Source organism: Monopterus albus, unplaced genomic scaffold (genome assembly GCF_001952655.1).
Source record: "Monopterus albus unplaced genomic scaffold, M_albus_1.0 scaffold189.1, whole genome shotgun sequence".
In the NCBI taxonomy this organism is placed as follows: Eukaryota; Metazoa; Chordata; class Actinopteri; order Synbranchiformes; family Synbranchidae; genus Monopterus; species Monopterus albus.
In genome coordinates, this window is record NW_018128069.1 from 796,852 (window position 1) to 819,288 (window position 22,437).

At 43.8% G+C, this 22,437-nt stretch overlaps 1 protein-coding gene across 3 annotated transcripts in view; it reads left to right on the plus strand.

The window, feature by feature from the left end:
- Positions 1 to 22,233, plus strand: part of LOC109970109 (atrial natriuretic peptide receptor 1-like) — a 61,529-nt gene extending 39,296 nt beyond the window's left edge. For all 3 annotated transcript variants that reach the window (XM_020617454.1, XM_020617455.1, XM_020617456.1), the window contains 17 exons: positions 7,293 to 7,387; positions 9,923 to 10,058; positions 10,693 to 10,777; positions 10,912 to 11,029; positions 11,134 to 11,208; positions 12,012 to 12,089; positions 13,761 to 13,865; positions 13,951 to 14,022; positions 14,177 to 14,339; positions 14,808 to 14,963; positions 17,084 to 17,252; positions 17,706 to 17,852; positions 17,981 to 18,104; positions 18,391 to 18,459; positions 19,135 to 19,309; positions 20,272 to 20,370; positions 20,904 to 22,233. In XM_020617454.1, coding sequence (XP_020473110.1) covers positions 7,293 to 7,387; positions 9,923 to 10,058; positions 10,693 to 10,777; positions 10,912 to 11,029; positions 11,134 to 11,208; positions 12,012 to 12,089; positions 13,761 to 13,865; positions 13,951 to 14,022; positions 14,177 to 14,339; positions 14,808 to 14,963; positions 17,084 to 17,252; positions 17,706 to 17,852; positions 17,981 to 18,104; positions 18,391 to 18,459; positions 19,135 to 19,309; positions 20,272 to 20,370; positions 20,904 to 21,043 — 2,006 coding nt within the window. In that variant the 3' untranslated portion in view covers positions 21,044 to 22,233. The remainder of the gene's footprint in view (positions 1 to 7,292; positions 7,388 to 9,922; positions 10,059 to 10,692; positions 10,778 to 10,911; positions 11,030 to 11,133; positions 11,209 to 12,011; positions 12,090 to 13,760; positions 13,866 to 13,950; positions 14,023 to 14,176; positions 14,340 to 14,807; positions 14,964 to 17,083; positions 17,253 to 17,705; positions 17,853 to 17,980; positions 18,105 to 18,390; positions 18,460 to 19,134; positions 19,310 to 20,271; positions 20,371 to 20,903) is intronic.
- Positions 22,234 to 22,437: the final 204 nt, after the last annotated feature.

A 22,437-nucleotide genomic window follows, 5' to 3' on the forward strand; every position in this document is an offset into this window, starting at 1 on the left:
CCCCTGACCCCTGGAGCCCCTGGGCCTGTGCACTGTAGGCCCTGTTCAGTAATCCATCCATGAGTAGACAGAGTTGGAAGGTGATGTGTGTGTGTGTGTGTGTGTGTGTGTGATACCGGCTGTAAACAACAAAGCAGTGGAGGTTAATCTGTGCTCGTTTCTGTTGGTGGTACCCCAGGCCAGATAATAAGCTGAAGCTGTTTATGTGACTGTGTCTATGGCATCAAAGTACTGGCTAAACCGTGTGTGTGTGTGTGTGTGTGTGAGAACTTGTTGAAGTTTACATTTTCCTGATGTTTCTTGTTCCCTATGTTTAGTGTGAACAGTTGAAGATAAAGCCTGAATCCTATGTGGTCCCAGATCAGCTCTCTGCCAGCCTGCACTTTCTCTCCTTCATCTCTGTCTCATTTCTGTCATTCAGTCACACCAACTTTCTCATATCCCATCAGCTTTTAGTCTCCTCTCCTCCCTCTCTTCTGGTTATTGAAAGAGACCCATCTCTCATTGTCATTAGTCCCTGCAGTGCGGCCAGAGGAGACCCCCCCCCAAAAATAGCCTGGAAATCTAATCGTGTGAAACCAGAGCCTCCTGCCTCCTCCTGCCTCTCAGCCAGAGCTCTCGTCCTTGTTTCTCCTCCACCCTGCCGCCCTCTGTTCCTGTGTCTGTCTCCTATCTCTGCCTGTCTGCCAGTTTCTCCTTTCTCCACTGTGGATGTCCATCACTGGATGTCCACCACACCTGTTTAATACCTGTGCCAGAGGAAGTCTAATAAGGGCTCTGGCCTGGGCTGATAATTATAGAGAGACATTTTTCTGTCTGGCAGACAAGACAGTTTTACACTGATTTTTAAAATGTCTCTAAAGCTGAAATGCCAGTGTGACTCCAAGTAATGATCAGTTCCTTCATCCACTCATATCTTCATTATGTTTTCAACTAAAAGTTTAATGAAATCTACAAACTGTCAGTTGACAATTTCTTTCTTGAAACATCTTATTTTGTCCAAGCAGCAGTCACAAACACACAGATCTTTACAGACAGAGAAAAGGAGCAGCTCCACTCATTGAAGAAGCTGGGACCTGAAAGTTTTCGCACGATAAACAATTAACACAATTAAATAATTGTTGCGGATGAACGTTCTGTCAGTATAAATCTGTAGCTGTTCGGCGCAGCTTGATCAGCACATACAGAGACGGGACCTGGACCAAAACAAGCAGGCAAACTGTGAGCTCTTTGCAGGAGGCTTGTTTCTCTGAAAGGTGTGAGATTGATTTTGTTTTAGTTTGCAGCTTCTGTGTTATAATATGTGATACACATCATCAGGATGAACTATAGTAACTTGACTGATACTCTGACTTATCGTTCAGTGCCGTTATCAGGTTAGAATTTCTCCTGTACCTGACAGTGCTTTAGTGATGCCTCAGCTGAGCTTCATGTTTACTGATATTTATAACATTTTAGTATGGTAGAGTAAGATGATGAATACTTTACCAGCTGAACACCATGTTAGCATGCTGTCGATGTCAAAGCATTAGCATAGTGTTCTGATGCTTAGCTCAAAGCAGTGGTGTGTCTGGGTACAGGTGCACAGGGCTGCTAACATGGATGGAAACATGCTCTAATGTAAAACTTTAAAACAACTTTTTACAAACTCTGATGTGAAAAGGCCTTTGGAGCAGAGATCAGATCGAAAATGGTGCAGGACTCCAGATGTTATCAGACATTTTGTGTTCCACTAAACAAACCTGCCATGCAAAGTGCAGCGAGTGTGTTTGTGAGTCTTCGTCACCACATGCAGGAGTGGGTGTCCTATCTCTCCTCTTTAAAATCCTCCCTGAGATAAAATTCACTGGCTGTTTCCAGGGTTGCTGCCAGGTTTCAGTCACACTGAAAACACATTTGAAACCCCTTCCATTCGCTCCCTGAGAGGTGCTCCCACTTCATAAACTAGTTTTTGTTTGCCTGAAATTAAAGAAGCATTTCTGGAGAAATGGACACATGGAGGGGAGATGACCATAGAGGCCTGTCAAGGGTTTATTGCACTTTATGTCTCCTGCTGGCTGCTGTTGTTTAGTCCCTTCATCTCATAAGTGCACATACTCACACACACTGCAGCTCTGGTGGTTTTCATGTGTATTCATGTTGCCTGTTTACCTGCTCTTGCCCTGACACTGTGTGATGGAAGAGCACAAACGTTTTAATGTGATTTGTTGGCCTTTTTCTAATCTTTAATTTATAAGCCATGGGCAGCATGAAACTGGTGATCATGGTCGCTAGGCAACAGGATTCATCGTTCAGACTCCTAAAAACAGACCTCTACCTGTTCTGCTAACAGGTTCTCCAGATAACGTTAGAAAAACCAGCATCTGTCCAATGGGCTGACAGACTGTTTCTGTTTGCAAAGTGAATTACATGGACTCACTTTGTGGTGAACAGAAGAATTAGCCTGAACCTGCTGCATCCGTATTTCTTATCTGCCAGCATACAATATGCACCATTAGCAGGTAGAGACTGCTAACACATTCCTAAGAATGATACAGGTTGTTGCATTACATGGTTGTGCAGCTTTATAATTGCTCCTGAGCTAGTGTAAACGGGCTGCTAGGCAGACCTTCAGACAATGTGCACATTGTTAAAAGCAGGTGAATCACTGTGCACTATGGATTCAAACTGTTGGTTGAAACTGCAAGTGGATATTTCACACAGCAAACACAGTCTTAATGTGGTGGTGATTTGGTATCGCACAGTTACATTTAGAACCTTTCCTCATTCATTTTGCTTCGATCTTTAGTTGCAGGCAGAGCCTTTTGTCATTGGCTACTGAGGTCAGAGCAGCTCAGTTGAACTAATCTGTACTTTTGTCACCAACATCAGTGCAGGACTTTAACAGCACCCCGCATACACAGTAATGGTGGAGACATACTTTTCTGCAATAATGAGAAGCTCTAATAGAAGACAAGCTAACAACAAACTGGCGTCCACAATACAGAGTACTCAGTGGGAAACCATAGACTGTATATAAAGATGGGCGATGCATCGCTACTTCCTGCTATAATGCAAAATGAATGTTGTGTAAGAACACACTGTGATGGAAGAGCGACATTTTAAATGCTTATTTCATTCATATTTGAGTTCAAACCTGTTTTTATTAAGGGAAATCATGACCTTTCAGTCAACTTTAATTCTAACTTTCTGATAAAAAAGATGTACTGTATAAGGAGTGTGAGTGTGTGTGAGAGTGAGGGAGAAGGAGAAGGAAAAGGTGTGAATGAAAGGGGGCTTGGATGGATAGTAATCAGATTTCATCAGAGATACTATCCATGAAAAACAGGACGCAGGCTGACTGTAAAAAGGCTGAGTAGGACACAGAGGGATATCAGATTACAGCTTCCTCTCTGCTGCTTCCTCCATTAACGAATGCATAGCCACGTCTCACTCTGGTGGATGGACAGTCCTGAGGTCACAGCAGCCATTAGGCAGACACAAAAGATGCTATTCTCGGTACTGGACATGTTCAGAATGAATCCTGGTGTGGCCACACTCACGTGAGATAAGCTTGTTAATGTGGAATAGTCCTTTCAGTACACATCACCAGGATTAATGGCCATCAGTCATTAAAAGTGCCATGGTGACGGAAAAGGCAGCAGAAGAAGAAAAAGGTGCTTCTCATCACCTAATGTCAAATTTCAGTCACTGTTGATGTAGCTTTCCCCATTTTAAGCTGCATCATGAATTTTCTTATTTATTTCAAGTTGTTTTTATTGTATTTTCAGTTGAAGAAAGAAATGAGAACAAAACAACGAGAGCAAAAGACAAAAGACCAGGTGTGGGGGGGTTTCTAGTTACAGAGAATAAGTCGGCAGACTACAGTAGTGATGCTGAGAATGCCAGTAAATGTGATTGATGTCTGGATAACCCGCTGTTGCTAGGGGCAACCCCAGATGTTGCAACGATAGGATCTGGGTCAGCCCGTTTTTACCGACATAAGAGAATGTGTTGAACATCTTCGACCACAGTGTGTAGAGTTTTGGGCACGTCCAAAACACATGACCCAAAGTGACGGTTTGCTTCCTGTTCTCCTCACGCCACATGAACCAAGATGCGGAACCGCAACTCGCCCCTGGTGGCCAGGCAGCAACTCGGACAGCGTCGCCATCAATGACAACATTTCCCCATGCGGGACTAATAAAGGAATGATTATACTTACTTAGCATCGCCACATTAGCATTACCATTGTGAGCAGTTAGCATGCTGTGCCTCAGCACAGCCTCACAGAACTCCTGCCATGGTTGTGGACTCTCAGGGCTAGAGGGAAGAGTTTTGCAGCTGTATGTGTCTCACTCATCACTGCATGGAAGTGAGGACTGAGTAAATAATATGAAGGACCTGGTCACACAGTATGATTATGCCTTCTGCTGGATTCACTGACATCATGCTGTTTACAATTTACGGTTTTGTGGGGAAACCTCTGTCTCTGAAAAGGCAGAGGTGGGATTTACAAGAGCCACATGTGGGTTGTAGTGGTGGGAATCAAGTTCATTTTTATTTATAAGGGCTTTACAAACTGTAAAGCAGACAACTCTGTCCCTAGACCTTGGAAGTGAATCAGGAAAAACTCCCTCAACAACCTTTCAACTTAAAAAAACTCTTGAACAGGAAAAAGAGGAAGAAACAAGGATAAGCAACAGATGAGTCATCCTCTTCCAGGACTGATAGACAGGAAGTGGTTGCCCATACCTCACCCATGGTGTTGACACACCATATTACATGGGCAGCCTGTTGACTCAGTGTGTTTGAATTCATTCCAACATGAAGAGACTACCCTCTGAATGAGAACTGACTGTTGCCTGTTATTTATGTGCAGTTCTCTCCTGCACAAAGTTTTCTTCTTTATACACCTTTTCAGCATTCAGACTGTCCTATACAACACCACCACTCCACCAGCAGTTTCTAATTATTGCTATTCTGGTCCTGATGAAGTGCAGCTAAAGCTCATTATCATGCCTCTGTGTTTTGTTCCTTCATCTCAGCCTGATACCAATTTTCATTACGACTTCTTAAATCATGTGGCTCCTGCAGTTGTTTCCCTAGCTGAGCTCCATGTGTGTGAAGGGGCCCTACTTTACTTCAGAGGAAGTACAGCTCCCATTCACTGCAGGTTGCTCCTGACAGGAGGCTCGGCTCTGTTCATTTATCTGAGGAAGTCCGGGAGCACATGTCTGAGAGGTGATCATCTGTAGACAATGGGGAGTGTTGATGAGTATCTGCTGCTTGTTCTCAGTGTTGGCAGCTTGTAGCTGTCAAGTGCAAACTGCAGCTTCGAGGTGAAGCTTTTGGGTTTGAGCACATGAAGCTTCCTACCTGTGATCTCAGGCCACTCCTCACTATGATCTGTCAGCGTCCTCTTCAGTATAAAAACATTCAAGCCTGCGGACAGACCACAAAGTGGCTCTTAGAAGACGGCATGACTACACATACAGCTGACACAAAGGCATAATTACTGTAGATGTTCTGGTTTGAAAACGTTACAGCCAGAGCGATACATTAGGATAAGCTTAAAACTTCAGTGGTAACCAGTCTCTTACAAATCATTTAGGGAGCTTCTAAGGATTTTATCAGTCAACTCTTCAGTGCAACTATTCATTTCTTTATTTTTTTTAATATAGGTGTAGCCTAGACTGTCAGAAAATGAATGGGCATGAATGTCAGTGATGGTTTCAACCACATTAACATCAGTATTTAAAAGCAAAAGAGTGACAGGAACATATTTCTGAGAATTTAAAAATCAATAAAAGACAGTTGCATATGATGCAGTATTTAAATTAAACCTATTTAAACTGATGATATCTAATCTCCGGCTGCCACATAGATTTGTAGGAATAACGAGACAGGTAGCTTCCTCTTATTTATAATTCCTCATGTTTTCCCTCCACATTTTGTTAGCTTACTAGTCCCGTTCAGATGAAAGCATGTCGCAGAAATAGTTGGCAAATGGCTGTGCACTGCACTGTAACAGAGATGGGTAAACAAACCGGACTCTCATAGGATCAGGCAAAACCAGCCACGTTGTGGCGACAGTTTCTTCTCTTGTAAAAGTAGATCACAATGTTTGAAAACACTTCTAATAGTACAAACCTCACCTTTATGTGGCTTGTCCTAGTGGGTTTTGTTGTTCTTTTCTCCTTGTTCCGCAACTTGCTAAATAGATCCAACATCAATGTACATCCATGTATCAGCGTCACAGTTGAAGTGGGCATTCCACCCCCGACCACAGGGGGAAGTGTTGAGCAAATCGCTGTTTGGCACACCAAGATAAGGAGAAGAGAACTACTGGCTGGGGCTGCCTTTTATTGTCAAGCACAAAAAATATAATAAAATAAAAACAAAGGCTCAACTAGAAGATTCTCAGTTGAGTCACAGGTCGATTGGTGGTAGCCCTGCCTTAAACCAAGTCATGACTCTAAATATAATGATTTACATTTTGGGGACTTGGTTTTTGTCCCCATAAGGACATAGAGTCCCCACAGTGTGACTGTGTAAACAGATTTACATCCCCACATCATGAGTAATACCAGGCCGCACACACACACATGCACAAAGCATGCACCCGTTACCAGGATCACAACAAACTCTCACATTAGTGGTAACAGCATCACCTGGTTCGTGTGTGGTTGCCATGGGGATGACGTGCCTGGATCTTAATAACCGCTTAGCCCTGCTAATTGACTGTAATTAACCTCTGGTGGCTGTTTCCAGTGCTGCCGCCCACAGAGTAAAGAGATGCTGTCCCCCCTGTCAACACCTCCGTCCGTCCTCTCTCTCCTCTGTCTGTAGGAGCTGCATACGACTGCGCTGGGAGACACCGAACTTAATTAGATTTAGTCTTAATCTTTGCTAGACCCGCTCTGCCCGGAGGACACTGTTGTGATGGACAGTAACTGAGTACATTTGCGTAAATACTGTCCTGTTTGAAATTCTTGTACTTCGCTTTACTGTACTTCACTGTGTTACTTCATGCCTTCTCGCCTCTGTTTCTGAGGTGAACATTTCACTTTTTACTTTATCTTGCAGCTGCACTTTGAAATTTAAAGTGTCATAATTTATATAACACAGATATTGACCTTGTAAAAAAGCAGTGCATTGTTATGCAAATAATGTAAAAGTAGTCAAATTAGTTGTGTATGTGTGTTAATGAATCTGTCATAATTCTCCAGTAATATAACCCTGACAAGTCTGTTATAATTCACCTGAATAAGCAAACTGTCAGTGACTTTTGCTTCATCTGTGTTCCTCAGGTGTAACGGGACTGGTCCACCTGGACGAGAATGGAGACAGAGAGACGAACTTCGCTCTGTGGGACATGATCGACACCAACATCAGCGCCTTCCAGGTCAACACACACACACACACACACAACATGGTAGCACCGGTGACTTCAGGGTTAAAGAAGCAGACTTGAGGCTGGTTTTAGTCCGTAAACAGGCAGGAGGAGAGTGGAGCAGATCTGTAGCAGCAAACACTCAGGACTAATGAAATCAATCTGAGGATGTGGCTCCTACACTTAAACACCATTCAGACCAGAATGATTTCTATATTTGATATTACATGCGCACCTGCTGTTTATCGGTGCACACACAGATCCCTGCACAATGGTTGTTGCTCCCAGCTAATTCTTTTTCACAGACCTTTGTCACAGCAGATATTTTGACCTGACACAGCAGGAAAAGCACACGTGGTCCTAATCATCCTACAATCAAGGGCATAATTTCCACTGGCCACCTCTCAGCTCATTTTACAAAATAAGGTCTAGACCTTACTATTATTATGATTATTATTATTATATTGAAAAAACCCACGAACTTGCCCTGAGCAGCACTTGGTGACAGTGGGGAGGAAAAACTCCCTTTAACTGAAGAAACTTGACACAGACTCCATCTCTTGGTGGGCAGCCTTCTGCCTCGACCGGTTGGAGAGAGAGAGAAAAGAAAAGCAACAAGGCACAGTAAACACAACAACAAACAATCAAACACTGGGCAGGTTGATGTAGCCAGTGACTGCTCATCAGAACATTGAGCTCCTGAACCAAGGCTACCATCAGAAAGGTACAGGGAGCGAGACAAGACACGCTACAGGCGAGAGGAGACATGCAGTTAGTGACGTGTAGTATATATAGTTTGATAGATTGAGAGGAGAGGGGAGGGGAGGGGTCGGGAGTGGTGAGGAGAGGAGCTCAGAGCATCATGGGGCCCCCTAGTAATCTCAGCTGGTGTTGCTATTAAAACTATAACAAGGAAAAAACTGACTCAACATGTTAATCTAGTGACACCTCTGAAAACATCAGGTAACAACTGAGGAGTAAAAAGGCGTGACAGAGGTGAGATGTACTTCAGCCTTCATAGTTTTGAGGTAATCTTCTACTTTTTCCACCCTCACACATCTCCTGCTTTTCATCACTTTCCACACACCATCTAATAGTTTCTGCCATCCTGTGTGTCAGGGCGGAGGGTGGACCTGCAGTCCTTGAAGTGATTAAAAACACCACCCACCTGATGTGGTGCAGGTGACAGCTGACGATATCATGGTGCTGCTGATGTAGTTCCATGTCTGCCAGTTTCTGATAGCTTCATCCCACATCTTAAACAGGGTTTATCAGCTTGTTCTGGCCTGTGACACCAATTTTATTACAATGCTTGTGTAAAATGGTATTAATTATTGTTTGTATAATGCTGGTTCGTTATACTCTGTGTCGTGTCCTACTTTTTTAAAACTGCTTTGAGTCAGCCAGCCAGCTTTACTGTCCCCAAAAGACAGCAGTAGAGCAACATCAGAGACGGCAACAACACACAACACCTGACAAAGGATTAAAAATAGACTTAAGTGGCTCAGCTTTTCCTCTTTGACTTTACCCAGTAACAACAGAGTGTTTAGAGCTGTCTGACAGGATGCGCTGTGCTTATTTTACTAGCTGCTAGTATAAATGTCAGACAGGCTGCTTAACTGAGACCTAGTGATTTTTACTACAAACTCTGAAAACCCCGCCTAATGAACTTTTTAGTTTAACATTACGAGAGCTGAACCAGCAGATGAATGAAAGCATCAGGACACGTTCAGTAAAAGATCCATGAAACAGTGTCGTCAAAGCTCTGTCGACCTGAAACTTGTCCCACGTCTCAGGTTTGTGTCGATTATGGTGCCTACATATTTAAAAGACTCGACCATTTCGACACTGTTCTGTTGCTGGCAGGGCCACATCTGAGACGAGTCATCACACAGATCATTGGTTTTAGTTACATTCAACTCTAAAACAGATTTGCACCAGGTTAAAAGCTTCTCCGCCACCAGACCATTAGGCCTCTTCTCGCTGTCCTTCAAGCTAACGATAACTGTGTCGTCTGTAAATTCCAAAATATGATGATTCTCAAACTTGCTGATGAGTTTGTTTGTATTCGTGTCATTTTCAGAATAAAACTGACATTTTCTTCAGAATTTCATGAATTTGCCATTTTCCTCGTCTTATTCTGTAGGAAACAGGGCACATTTAGTCTTTGAAGTGTTGTTGAAGGAAAACAGGCAACATGAAGACGTCACCTCCAGCATTAGGGAATTTTCAGCATCGGCATTTTCATTGACTTCTGACATTCTGACATGGATTTAAAAAATACAGCGTGGTTACAGAGAGCGATTTTAATAATTGGCCCATAGTTTAGAATTGTAAATGGCAGCAGCAAACAAACAGGAGTGAGTTGGAGTAAACCTCAAGTTTCCAGCTGTGTGAAGCAGAAAGTCATGTTTAGTTTGGGCCCTGGGGCAAGTAAGCAGAGCTGAAAGGTCTGGGTGGTTCCCAGCAGAACCAGCAGCAGCTCAGAAATGTACAGTATTTAGGCCCCAAACCAATCGGGGCTGAGTCTTTGTTTTGTCATTACAGATAGTTCTGGTTTACAACAGCTCAGAGGAGCAGCTGACGGCTGTATCGGGAACAACCCTGCACTGGCTGGGTGGAGTTTCTCCCCCTGATGTTCCTGTCTGTGGCTTCAAGAACGACAACCCCATCTGCCTGGCAAGTCAGTGGCCTAAACACTGTGTGCATTGGGCCTTGTGCAAGAAGCAGTTGCACAGGCAAATTCACTCCTCAGTGGCACAAATGAGAGATTTAGGAGAACTGGTGGCATTTGCTCATTATCTCATACATAGAATTTTCTCTAATGTACTGTAGGATTGAAAGTTCAGGAGTGGCTCTGACCTGTGGTCGAGTCCTGAGCAGACAGACGGGGAAAAACACTGGTTTGACTGAAGAATTATACTGGTTTCATCTGAAGAGTTTAAATATGATACTGACATTGATTTGATACAAAATATAAAGTATACTGTATATGAAACATCATGCTGAAATGCTGTTCTGAGGAGCATCTCATCACCATCGTGCCGCCAGTTCACCGAGAGCTGCTTTACATTTCAGTGTTTCCTTGGTCCCAGCAGCATCTACATGTCAGTATGAAACAAGTCTGGTGCTGTGGAAATTTAAGAGTAGGAAGAAGCTCTTGCACAAGACCCGTTGTGTTTAGATCTGTCCAGTGTCATTTAGCTTCTTTTCCCTTCAGTGGTGTTTTGTGCACACTGACCTAAGTAAGCATTCCTTCATGGTGGATGTATGTCAATGTTGTCTCAGAGATGACTAGTTTCTTTTTCCTCTGTCAGAGACGATCACTATCCACCAAATGGTCTCCATCGTGGTCTTCTTCATCTTCATCATGACTCTTACTGTCGCTGTCTTCATCTACAGGTGAGAGCTGCCGCTGTCTTTTTATAACATTAGGAAAATATTTACCACCTGCAGGACGTGAACCTTTGTCTCTGGTGCTGAAGTGTTGAGCCCTGAATGGCTGGTTTCCCTGCGTCTCTGTCTCTCTGCTGCAGGAGGATGAAACTGGAAAAGGAGCTGGTGGCTCAGCATTGGAGGATTTCCTGGGAGGACATCCAGATCAGCAACCTGGACAAGGGGCTGCGCAGCGGCAGCAGGATCACACTGTCACTGGTGGGCGCTCACACCTGTCACTGGAACTACTTGTCCTGTTGCTAATTTCCGTTGTGTGACTTTGTAACTTAGAAAGCATGCTCTGATCCTGTGTCTGTCTCCAGAGAGGCTCCAACTACGGCTCCCTCATGACTGGAGATGGAAACCTGCAGGTTTTTGCAAAGACTGGATACTACAAGGTCAGTGTGTTCTTTGTCTTTGTGAAGTCAGAATGACTCTGAGGGACCAGAGCTGTAATTACAGACGTTTTCATCCAAGTCGCTGCCTGTGCTCTCCTCAGTGACTGACGCTGCTTCACCCAGTTCCTCAGAGCCTTTTAAATTTCCATTAGTCATTCTAAAAGCTCTTCCTGCAGCGCAGGAAATGATCCACTTTGCATTTTTGATATTTCTCTACATAAAACATTTGTTTCTGCACTTATCGTTTCACCTAAGGATGCAGTGAGTTTCAGTTAGGGAAACTGCCAATTAGCTGCAGGAAGGATCTCAAAACGGCTCCTTGGGTGAAAAAAGAGAAAAGGAAATACAAAATGCAAAAAGGTAATTATAGGGACATGCTATAGTGCAGAAGTAATGTGGAAGCTGCAATAAACATAATGGATTTGTAGCAGACTTCTTCAAGGGCCATTTCTTTAACTGTGACTTTCTGTAACAGGCCTGAGCTCTGGTTCCTGTTTGCCAGCTGCATTTAGAGCTGAGGCAGTTCACTGATTAGCTGATCGACAGAAATGATCAGCAACTGTTTTGTAAATCACTTATTTGCTTGAGTCACTTTTCAAGCAAAAAGCAAAACGTTCATTGGGTCACAAACTTGACGATCTGCTGGTTTTTGTTTCACGTCTGATTGTAAACTGAATACGTCTGGATGCCGACTGATGGCAGCGTCTGACATTTGATTAGCATCAGGACTACGTTTTGGATTATTTTAGTTTACAAGCTGACTTGTGTTGAAGCTTGTGATCCTTCTCTCTGTGTTCTCCCAGGGAAACATCGTGGCTGTCAAATACAGCAACAGGAAACGCGTCGAGCTGAACAGGAAAGTCCTGTTTGAACTGAAACATGTGAGTGTCTGATGTGTCACAAGTCACAAGGTGAAATAACAAAATGATTAAATTATTCACCAAAACACAAGTGGTGATACTGGATCATAAACAGGTCATGGTAGAAACCAAAAGCAAGTGTGGAGAAAATGCTTGAATACACAGCAGAGAAAGACTAAACATTGGAAATCCACAGCTGCTGATATACTTGCTTTGCATCAGTACTGAGACAAAGGCTGCGACACCAATGTCACTGTTTACACACTGGCTTTATGGATGCATTATGAGACCTGGATACTGCAAAACAAGGTTTCCTCTGAAAGTTGCCCACCTGGTGCATTCCCCCCAGAAATCCTTTCTTCTGGGTTTGCTTCAGGGTTGTTTGCCCACTGCACATGCTCATTAGTGTTTCCCCTGCTGCCCCTGGCCACGTGCTCCCGCTCAGCACTGAGACTTTACGCTGGGATGACGTCACAAAGAGAAAATATTTTCTAGTTTCTGACAAAGTTTTGCAAATATAAAACCTCCTTGATAATTGACCTGGTTTGCAGTTGGAGGTATTTTGGACCACAGGGGATTATTTTCAGTTGCAGTACAGCGAGTGGCCACTGAGGAAAAGTGCCTGAATGGCCAAGTGGCGGCATCTTATCTCATAATACTTCTGTGACTTGCTTGTGTTTATCTAGAAGATGAAAAGGCATATCCACTAGGGTGCAGATTAGGGCCAAAAGAGATAACTTACTTGTGAATTAATGGCTTAGCTACCTAAACAACTGCCAATAATGATGCTGGAGGATGTTACAATATTGTTGATACTGAGAAAACAGCAGTAAAAACATTGTAGATGGTTTGTCAGCCTCTGAGTTTCTTTGCAAGGCTTCCCGCCATAGTCGTGGTGAACCAAAACCAGTTAAAGTGATTTTCTGCCTGCATCGCTTGTGTGCTAAACTGCATCATGCAGATGTGTAGTGTTAACTTCCAATAACATGCTCAAGCCAGTCCAGGCGCCGAAGGAAAGTAATTGGCTGGGCATTAGATTTTCATGGGCCTGACAGCCTAAATCAGTTTTTTCTACTGTTTAACGAAACAGCTAGCAGAGCAGTTTATGTACTTAAATACATGGCTATATGTGTTTATTTTTAGCGTACTAGGAGTCATTTTAATTTACAATCTTATTGATTTCCACAGAGACTGACTATTGTTAATTCTTACCAAGCTAGCCAGACACCGGCTGAAGTGAATGATTGTGCTGACATTTACTGAAAAGCTTAAACTCAAAACTCTCCAATGTCACAAAACCAGTTTATAAAACTGCCAGCAGAGGCACACTTTGACCGTAAATGGAGCCTGGAAAATCAGGATAAAATCTGTGACAACAGCAGGATTAATAATACAACACAACCAAATAAATAACTGATCACAATATTATGCAAACCTCTGCTGAGAGGGCCACATTTGTGAAGGGCAGGCCTGGGCCCCTGGGGCCCACCCATAAGGCCAGGTGTGGCTTACTGCCAGCTTAAAGGGCTCATCCACATGTCTTTAGCACCACCCTGAGGACAAACTTCACATTTTTGGTCCCTATATGTAAAGGTTCTAAGGGTATACTGTTCAACACATTTATTTTGTAGCTGTGACACTGTCGCCTTGAGGGAGACGTGGGCCAAAACAAATCTTTGTTTGCTTGTGTAGATGCGTGACGTTCAGAATGAACATCTGCTCCGGTTCATCGGAGCGTGCATCGACCCTCCCAACATCTGTATCATCACTGAGTACTGCCCCCGAGGAAGTCTGCAGGTAAACCTACCTGCCGGTCTGTCGACCTGTCCAACGCAGCATCGGTTGAACTTGTTGGTTTACAGTGTGCACTGTGTGTCTTCAGGACATATTGGAGAACGACAGCATCACTCTGGACTGGATGTTCAAATATTCCCTCATTAATGACATCGTCAAGGTACATTTCTTCATTTATATTCTGACATCCACATCTGTCCTTACTCTTCTACACCAATATTAATGTTCCTCCAGGTGTGACAGGTCCTTCCATAAGATGGTGCTGTACTCGTCTCGTGTTATCACATCTACTGTATGTCCTCCTCTCCCTTCAGGGCGTGTCGTTTCTGCACAACAGTGTCATCTTCTCTCATGGTAAACTAAAGTCGTCCAACTGTGTGGTCGACAACCGCTTCGTCCTGAAGATCACAGACTACGGTTTGTCCAGCTTTCGATCGGAGAGCAACTCGGGGACGGATGCTCATGCCTACTATGCACGTGAGTCACTGGTTCAGACACTGACCCATTGTACTACAGTTACTCTCTGTGATTTATATATTCAGATGCTGCATGTTTCAGGTCAGGGTTCTGTTTAATAAATGTCATCATCATTTAGGACTGGGTATAATTTCCCCCAAACTTCTCAAAAGTAACGTAGTCTCAAGTGTACTAAAACTGTCACCACGATCACTAATCTGACCTGATGTTCAATGCAAACTTTTATTACATTAAAGTTTAATTTGGTAGGTAAAGGTAGCAAGGTTCAATACTCAGCCCTGTTCATCATGCAACACTATGTAAGGGCAAGAAAATATATTCCATAAGCTAGAGTAAAACAGACACACCCCAAAACAATTCCATCTAAGAATATGTTCCACAGAAGCTGTAAAAGAACCAACAGTCCTAGAAAATGTCTTGTCCTGTTACAAGCCAAAAATTGTACTAATGCATCCGGCGTTCCTGCAGAGAGGCTGTGGATGGCCCCGGAGCTGCTCAGGATGGAGTCTCCTCCTCCTCAGGGAACTCAGAAGGGAGATGTCTACAGCTTTGGAATCATCCTCCAGGAGGTGGCGCTCCGACGAGGAGCCTTCTACCTGGAGGGAGATCCACTCAGCCCCAAAGGTAGGACACACTGAGCACGGAGTACATGTGCATACATGGGGGGTGACCACAGCAGTAGACTTAAAGGCTTTAGAGGGTCCAGATTTAAAAAATGAATATGAAAATGACTCAAAATGAGATTTTGTAGGTTTATTCCTGATTAACTGTGTCTAGGCTTGATTTTAGAAGCCACCCAGTGAAGAAGCCATGCTATTTTAGCTTTCATCTCTGCTCCGGCGACAGCTGTGGTTGGAGGCGTTATGTTTTCTTGTTGTCTGTCTGTAGTTTTACTGTGTTTCAGAGACAAAGACAGATTTTTGCTTCCAGAGAAACAGTTTTCACACACCCAGTCTGGAGCTTAGACCCAAGGATAATCAGTAGAGTTTCTGTTCTTTCACATTTTTATTTGGCCCTTCACTTTGTAAAAAAGAGGAAAAGGATTTGAGTATGTCTGGAGACCAGGTTCAGTTGATCTCACGTTGTTTATCTCGACAGCAGTTTGGCTAACTTAAAGCCACAGTATGTAACTTAAGGTAGCACCAGCATGAAATCCCAAATCAACCTGCTCTGCTCCGCCCAGCTCGCCCTTTCCCTGCTCCACTCTGCTTCACTATGACCTGCCCAGCTTTTCACATATTTGTTGTGAAATTACAGTAAATGAGAATGCAACAAAACTCACCAATCAAGCTGAAATAACAGAAAATCTCTGATTGGTTAGAGACATCAGAAGCTCATATCTCTGCTCTGGTGCTGCTCAGTGAGTCTGGGTCACAGGAGGCGTCCACAGCACCTCTCCACATTAGGACAGTGTAATAAAACAATACCAAGAAATGATCTAAATAACAAACAGTTAACTTTCCCATGGTCTGAAATGCAGCTGAATAGGAAAGTGACTGTGTCGGTTTTACGGTAGGTCTATTTTTTATTAGTGAAATGAATGTTTGGGCTCTTTTCTGACTTAATTATTGGCCTGATTGGAAACTCCTGCCGTGTTCAGCCGTCGATCACAGAAGCAGTGAACAAAGCGAGACTGGTGGTGGAGGGGTGTATCTGGAGTGATTTAGCCTGAGTCGTGATGACAACTAAATGAGAGGAATCAGAGACGGAGCAGGACTTGACTGCAACCAGCAATTTTATGAGGAAGAGGCCATTTAGCGAAAAGAGAATGATGTGTGACTGAAAGGGTAGAAAAATGAGATATTTATTGTGGGGTTTCTTTCACCTGTTGCCAGCTGTAATGATCAGATGCTGCGGTCCAGAAACACTTGAACACTGCAGTGTAGAACAGTTTCAGAGCCGTCAGCCTGCATCTGTCCAGGCCTCATTTCTTTAAAACAGTCTTGTGATCAGTTGTAGAGTGGTGTGCACAGTACTGCTGGAGTTGGTAGAGCCTTCAATCGACGTGGCCAAGCTTCGGTTTCCAAACCGCAGAAGACTGAAAGCGTGAAAGCAGAGCCAGAGATCAAGTGTTCCTAGGAATTTTAGAAAAAGTCTGTTCCTATAATTTCAGCATTAATATCAAGACTTGAGGTTTATTTTTGATGCAGCAGTTTACAATCACATGGCCTTCATCAGCAGCTGTCAGGGAATCTGAACTTTTCCAGTGTCAACTTAAAGCCAAAACAGGTGAGAAGTCCTTAACCTTCTCCGGACCTTCACTGATCTCTGCAAAGACAGTTTTATCTTTAAGTGGACTTCAAGGCTCTGAGGAATTACTGCAAGTCTGTTTCTGTGCTTCTGCAGCCCTTTAAACTAGCAGACTATTTCATTATTTCTGTCCACGTTTGCTATTTCAGGCTGGTCAGTAATCAGGGTCATTTTTTTTTTATTAATTCAGCATTTTTACTTAGTTTTATCCAACACCAGTTTCTCCTCCTCAGTTCAGTTTGGCTGCTTTTCCTCTGACTTTCACCACAGAGCTTAATGACCACTCATTTATTATTTATTTTCTGTTCCTTAATTCCTACTGACAGTTTCTTAGTTTGCTGAAGAAGACTGTAAGATGGAGCTGAGAGCTCAGATGGGACTGCACATTGAAATCATGGTGTATGCAGCAAAGAGGGTGACTAGGACAAAAGACAAGGTCTTTCTAAACTGAATTCTGAGCATTCATATCTGTGTATACTGACCTGACCCTGCAGAGATCGTGGACCGGGTGGTTCTGGGCGAGTGGCCCTGCCTGAGGCCAACCATCGACCCTCAGAGCCACAGTCCTGAGCTGGGTCAGCTGATGCAGCGCTGCTGGGCCGAGGAGCCGACGGAGAGACCAGAGTTCAACCACATCCGACTGCTGCTGCGCAAACAGAACAAGTAAGACTCAACAAGAAGAAGAGGCTTATCTTAGAGTCAAGGAGAAACCTCCAGGAAACTTTAGCAAAGTACAGCTCTTCTTGCTCATCCTCACTGTCTGAGGAGAAACCTCCAGGAAACTTTAGTAACGTGCAGCTCTTCTTGCTCATCCTCACTGTCTTTACATGTTTGATTCTTTATTTCATATACATTCACAGGATGTGCAAGAATGGAGCATCCCAAATTAAACTAGATAGATTAAAAACAGTAACACCTCTGCTGATACAACCTTAAAGTCACTTTGAGCACTTTGGATCACGGTAGGCTCACGTGCGAGGTTTTAAGAGGATTTTCTTGCTCTCAGATCCACAAACGTGCTGCATTTAAGTACAGGTGGAAAACTCAGATGTTTGGCTTTACTGTGTAAGAGGGTAATAACAGTCATTAAGGACATTTTCCTCCAACTGTGCGTAGGGAGTCACGGACCAATATCCTGGACAACCTGCTGTCCCGTATGGAGCAGTACGCCAACAACCTGGAGGAGCTGGTGGAGGAACGAACACAGGCTTATCATGAAGAGAAACGCAAAGCTGAGGCACTGCTCTACCAGATACTACCACAGTCAGTACTGCATACACTAGATCACATACTGCTTTTACATCGCTTTGTACACATTTGTCAACCTGACATCTTTGGTGTTTTGGCCTCTTGCTCTCTGTGTTTCTGTACCTCTCTTGCCCTCCTCCCAGTTCCGTAGCGGAGCAGTTGAAACGTGGTGAGACGGTTCAGGCTGAAGCTTTCGACTCGGTCACCATCTACTTCAGCGACATCGTGGGTTTCACAGCGATATCTGCAGAGAGTACACCGATGGAGGTGAGTGGAAATTGAACAAAATCTACATATTTGAAGATGCAGAATTTGTCTCAGTGAGAGGAGGAGAAAGCTTTTGAGTTTTTACTGAGTAAGAGGAGTTTTTCTTGGACAAACCATGAGACAAGGTAAAGTAATTTAAATTAAGCATGACTTGAGGTGACCTTTCAACACATGTGAGAGTGCTAGCAGTCTTCTCATCTCAGTGAAAAGGTGAACTTTCAAAAATGTCAGATTAAACAATCTGTAACTCCAGTGAATCTTACGGCCAAACCTTCTGGCCCTGCAGGTGGTGACGCTGCTGAATGACCTCTACACCTGCTTTGATGCCATCATCGACAACTTTGATGTTTACAAGGTGACAAACTATTTTCAGTTACTGCTATTTTGAGATTTTCCATCCATCCATTATCTATACCGTTTATGCCTGAATAGGGTCGCAGGGGTGCTGGAGCCAATCCCAACTAACAATGGGGGAGAGGCGGGGTCCACCCTGGACAGGTCGCCAGTCTATCACAGGGCTGACACTTAAACAACCACACACACTCACTCCTTCGGGCAATTTAGTTGCCAGTCAACCTAAGTTGCATGTCTTGGACTGTGGGAGGAAGCTGGAGTACCCGGAGAGAACCCATGCAGGCACAAGGAGAAGGCGATCACACTAACCACTGTGCCATCGTGCCGCCCGGGGTTTTCCATCTTAATAGAATATTCCAGCAGATTCCCTGAAGAAGCTCTGCACTGGCTTTGAGTTAAAAGGAGGAGTCAGATCCATGTGCACGTTTGTCCAGCAACAGCTCAGAGTTTTCAGGCTCTTTAACTTCAAAGACACAAACATTTTTACCTTAGATGAGAGTGGGTTGACTTTTATTAATCCAAAGGTATCATTGTTCACTGCTGTTCACTTCAGGTCAAATACGCTGTCATCAGATTTAAACTTTACATCTGTGCATGCTGTGGATGTCTCTGCTGTGAAAAGACTGGGAGGTTTTGGCTTTCTAACCTGGTGTTTGTGGTTCTGTGGTGCCCTCAGGTGGAGACCATCGGCGATGCCTACATGGTGGTGTCTGGGCTGCCGGTAAGGAACGGGAAGCTGCACGGCAGAGAGATCGCACGCATGGCCCTCGCCCTGCTGGCCGCCGTCAGGACATTCAAGATCCGCCACCAACCAGAAGACCAGCTGAAGCTGAGGATAGGAATACACAGTGGTAAACATACAACAACATGTCACATATCTCCACACCCTGGTACAAAGAAAGTTTCCAGGATCGACCAGTTAAAATAAGCTAATTTCATTAAACTCAATCTAATTCACTGGTCTGATCTTCACCCGGAACTGGAGAATATCAGACGTTTTCCACTGAGTAAAGACCCAAAGGATTGATTTTCTTCAAAGTGACTAATCAGTGAATCAGCTCTAGCTCTGAGTTGTGTCTCTGTAGATTGTTTAAGGGCAGGTGTTCTGGGATATATTACAGAGTAAATATGAGAAATTCCATTTTTTGCTTTTCTTTCTTGTGTTCTTGTTCCTTCTTTTCATATTTGTTAATTCGTATTAAGGATCTTGATGTTTACATCAGGGCTGGGATTTACAAGGGTTACATATACAGTCAGTGGTCAGTTTATTAGGTACATGTAGCTCAGTCAGTCAGTTTAACCCAATAGTGCTGCAGTAAATCCTCCTCCATGAAGGTGATGATGGTCCATTTGTGGTGCACAGAGGTGTCGGTTCACCTGCACCGTGTTATACCGAGAGCTGTTTCTGTTATTGTGTCCACCCCATTTATATCAATGAGGCTGGGCTTACAGAAACAGCTCTTTGTAATGCAACAGAGGTCAACAAGCAAAACTGAACATTAGCACATTGATGAGGGAAGATTTACTACTGGATTAGACCGACTTAATCCGATACAGGTGTTCCTAATAAACTGACCACTGTGTGTACATGAGATTTAGGAAAAAGAGAGCAAGAAGGGGGGGACTGTCTAAATAAATGTTGTACGAAAAACAACTAATAATATTAATAAATCCAGTACTGAGTTACAATTCACAGTCCAACAAGATCCATCACTGGGAAAAACAGGGTTTAAGACAAAGACGCTGGCTGAGCGCCACCTCATTTACTGCAGGATGTGTGCGCAACCCTCCTCCTTCTCTGTTCTGTGTGTAGGGCCGGTGTGTGCAGGAGTGGTGGGTCTGAAGATGCCTCGTTACTGTCTGTTTGGTGACACCGTCAACACGTCGTCTCGCATGGAGTCCAGCGGCGAAGGTGAGAAAACAGAAACACTGCACAGACACAACAAACTCCACCTGGTAGAGCATGTAACAAGCATTTTAATGCTGTGGCTGATTGAGATGGAGCGTATTTGAACTAGTTCATCCCCCTGCTGAGATATTTACAGACACATTTATAACATTTTATAGTCAACTGATTTTCTTCATATGTTTATATTTAAATCTTGATCTGCAAATAAGTGAGACAACATTTTCATCTGCAGTAGAGTGGAACTGAAGGATAAAGTACCAAAAAATTAAGCAATCAACTCCCCTTGAAGTGCAGGTACTTTGACAGTGCATGGAGTGTGGTATTGATTCAACACATGCACAGGTTTCATCTGTCATTGTCTCTCCAATTTTAAAACATGACTGTTCTGGAAACATCAGACTTGTCTTAAAATAGCAACAATAAAAATGATCAAATTCTTTGTTTCTAAATCAGAAACATGGTAATCTTAGAAATCTAAGATTAAAGGACAAATGTACAGAATTGAAGAGATTTATTTTGTACCTGTGCTTTTGCAGCGCTGAAGATCCACGTGTCGGCAGCGACCCGTGACGTACTCCTAGAGTTCAACTGCTTCCAGCTGGAGCTGAGAGGAGAGATTGACATCAAGGGCAAAGGGAAGATGACCACCTACTGGCTTCTGGGAGAGAGCCAATGACAAAACAGTTTGGACAAGAGGACAGCAGGCAACAGAGAGGATGAAGAAACAGGCGGAGAACAAAGAGTGGGAGGAGAGGATGTAGAGGAAGGAGCAGAGCAGCGTGGAAGGTGTGGGAGAAATGGAGATACAAAGGAGAGAAGGTGCTGAATGAGGGAATAGAGGAGGAAATGGGGGGTAGGGGGTAGAAATGAAGCAGAGAGGCATCTCCTCAGACGTCCACGGTCCTCTTTGTCCTGCAGCAGCGGACTCATCACCTCTGGGTTGTTTCTCATGTCTGAACAAAAGGGCTTGGCTCGTTTCAGACTCCACAACACGGAGGGAAACAACGGTACATTCCCAACAAATATGAATGAAAACATGCAAAACCTCTACAGGGCAAGTGTGCAAGTGAAAAACCGAACCACAGACGGAGGAAAAAGAAACACAGCGTGGAGGCTCTGATAACAATGACAGAGGAAAACATACAGAACCAGGAATCGCACTGTACCAACGAAGGGCTGAAATGGTGTAAACAAAAGAGCTGCACAGACAACATGGACAGACTCTGGTCCGAGTTCCAGATCCTGTCCTTTATATGTTGCACCTGTGCCAGTTAAGCTGAGCTTTACAGAGAAAATCAGAGCATGGGTTGATTTGAATTCCCTGCCTCAGAGGCTCAAGACCGGAAAGTCGAGCAGCAAAGAAGATTCTTTTGTGCTCCACTGCTTTCTAGAAGTTTAAAATGTGTCTCCAGCAGCCCAGCATCAGGTCTTACTGGGACCATCTCACCCACTGGGATCAGGGAAGCAGCTGCTTTCTAACGGAGGCGTGGGGGGGATTAAGCACTGTATATCTGCCAAACCAGCCAGTTGGTCCTCATCACTAAAGCCTCTTCATTTACTGTTTGAAAAGACTGCTAATAAAAGCATAAATATTACCTGGGTCACCAATTCATACTGGGCCAATTAATGTTGAAGGATGAAAAAACGCCCACTGATACTGGTTGGTGCCACAGCTGCAGCGGGTTTTCATCCCTCAGTGAGTTCATTCTCCACTCTTCAACAGGCAGCACACAGGTGAAGGCTATGTGTTCTCTAACATAAGAACAGACTTCCAGGATGAAGACTAACTTCAATTCACTTCAATTTCATTTGTATAGCACCAAATCACAACAAAAGTTAGGTCTAGACCTCACTATTATCACAAAGGGAAAAACCCAACAAATCCCCCCTGAGCAGCACTTGGTGACAACAGGGAGAAAAAAACTCCCTTTAACAGAAGAAACCTCTTACAGACCCCGGCTCTTGGTGGGTGGCCTTCTGCCTCAACTGATTGGGGTGAGTGGATAGAGGAGAGAGGAAAGAAGAAAAGCAACAAGACACAACAAACAATCAAACACTGGTCAGGCTGAT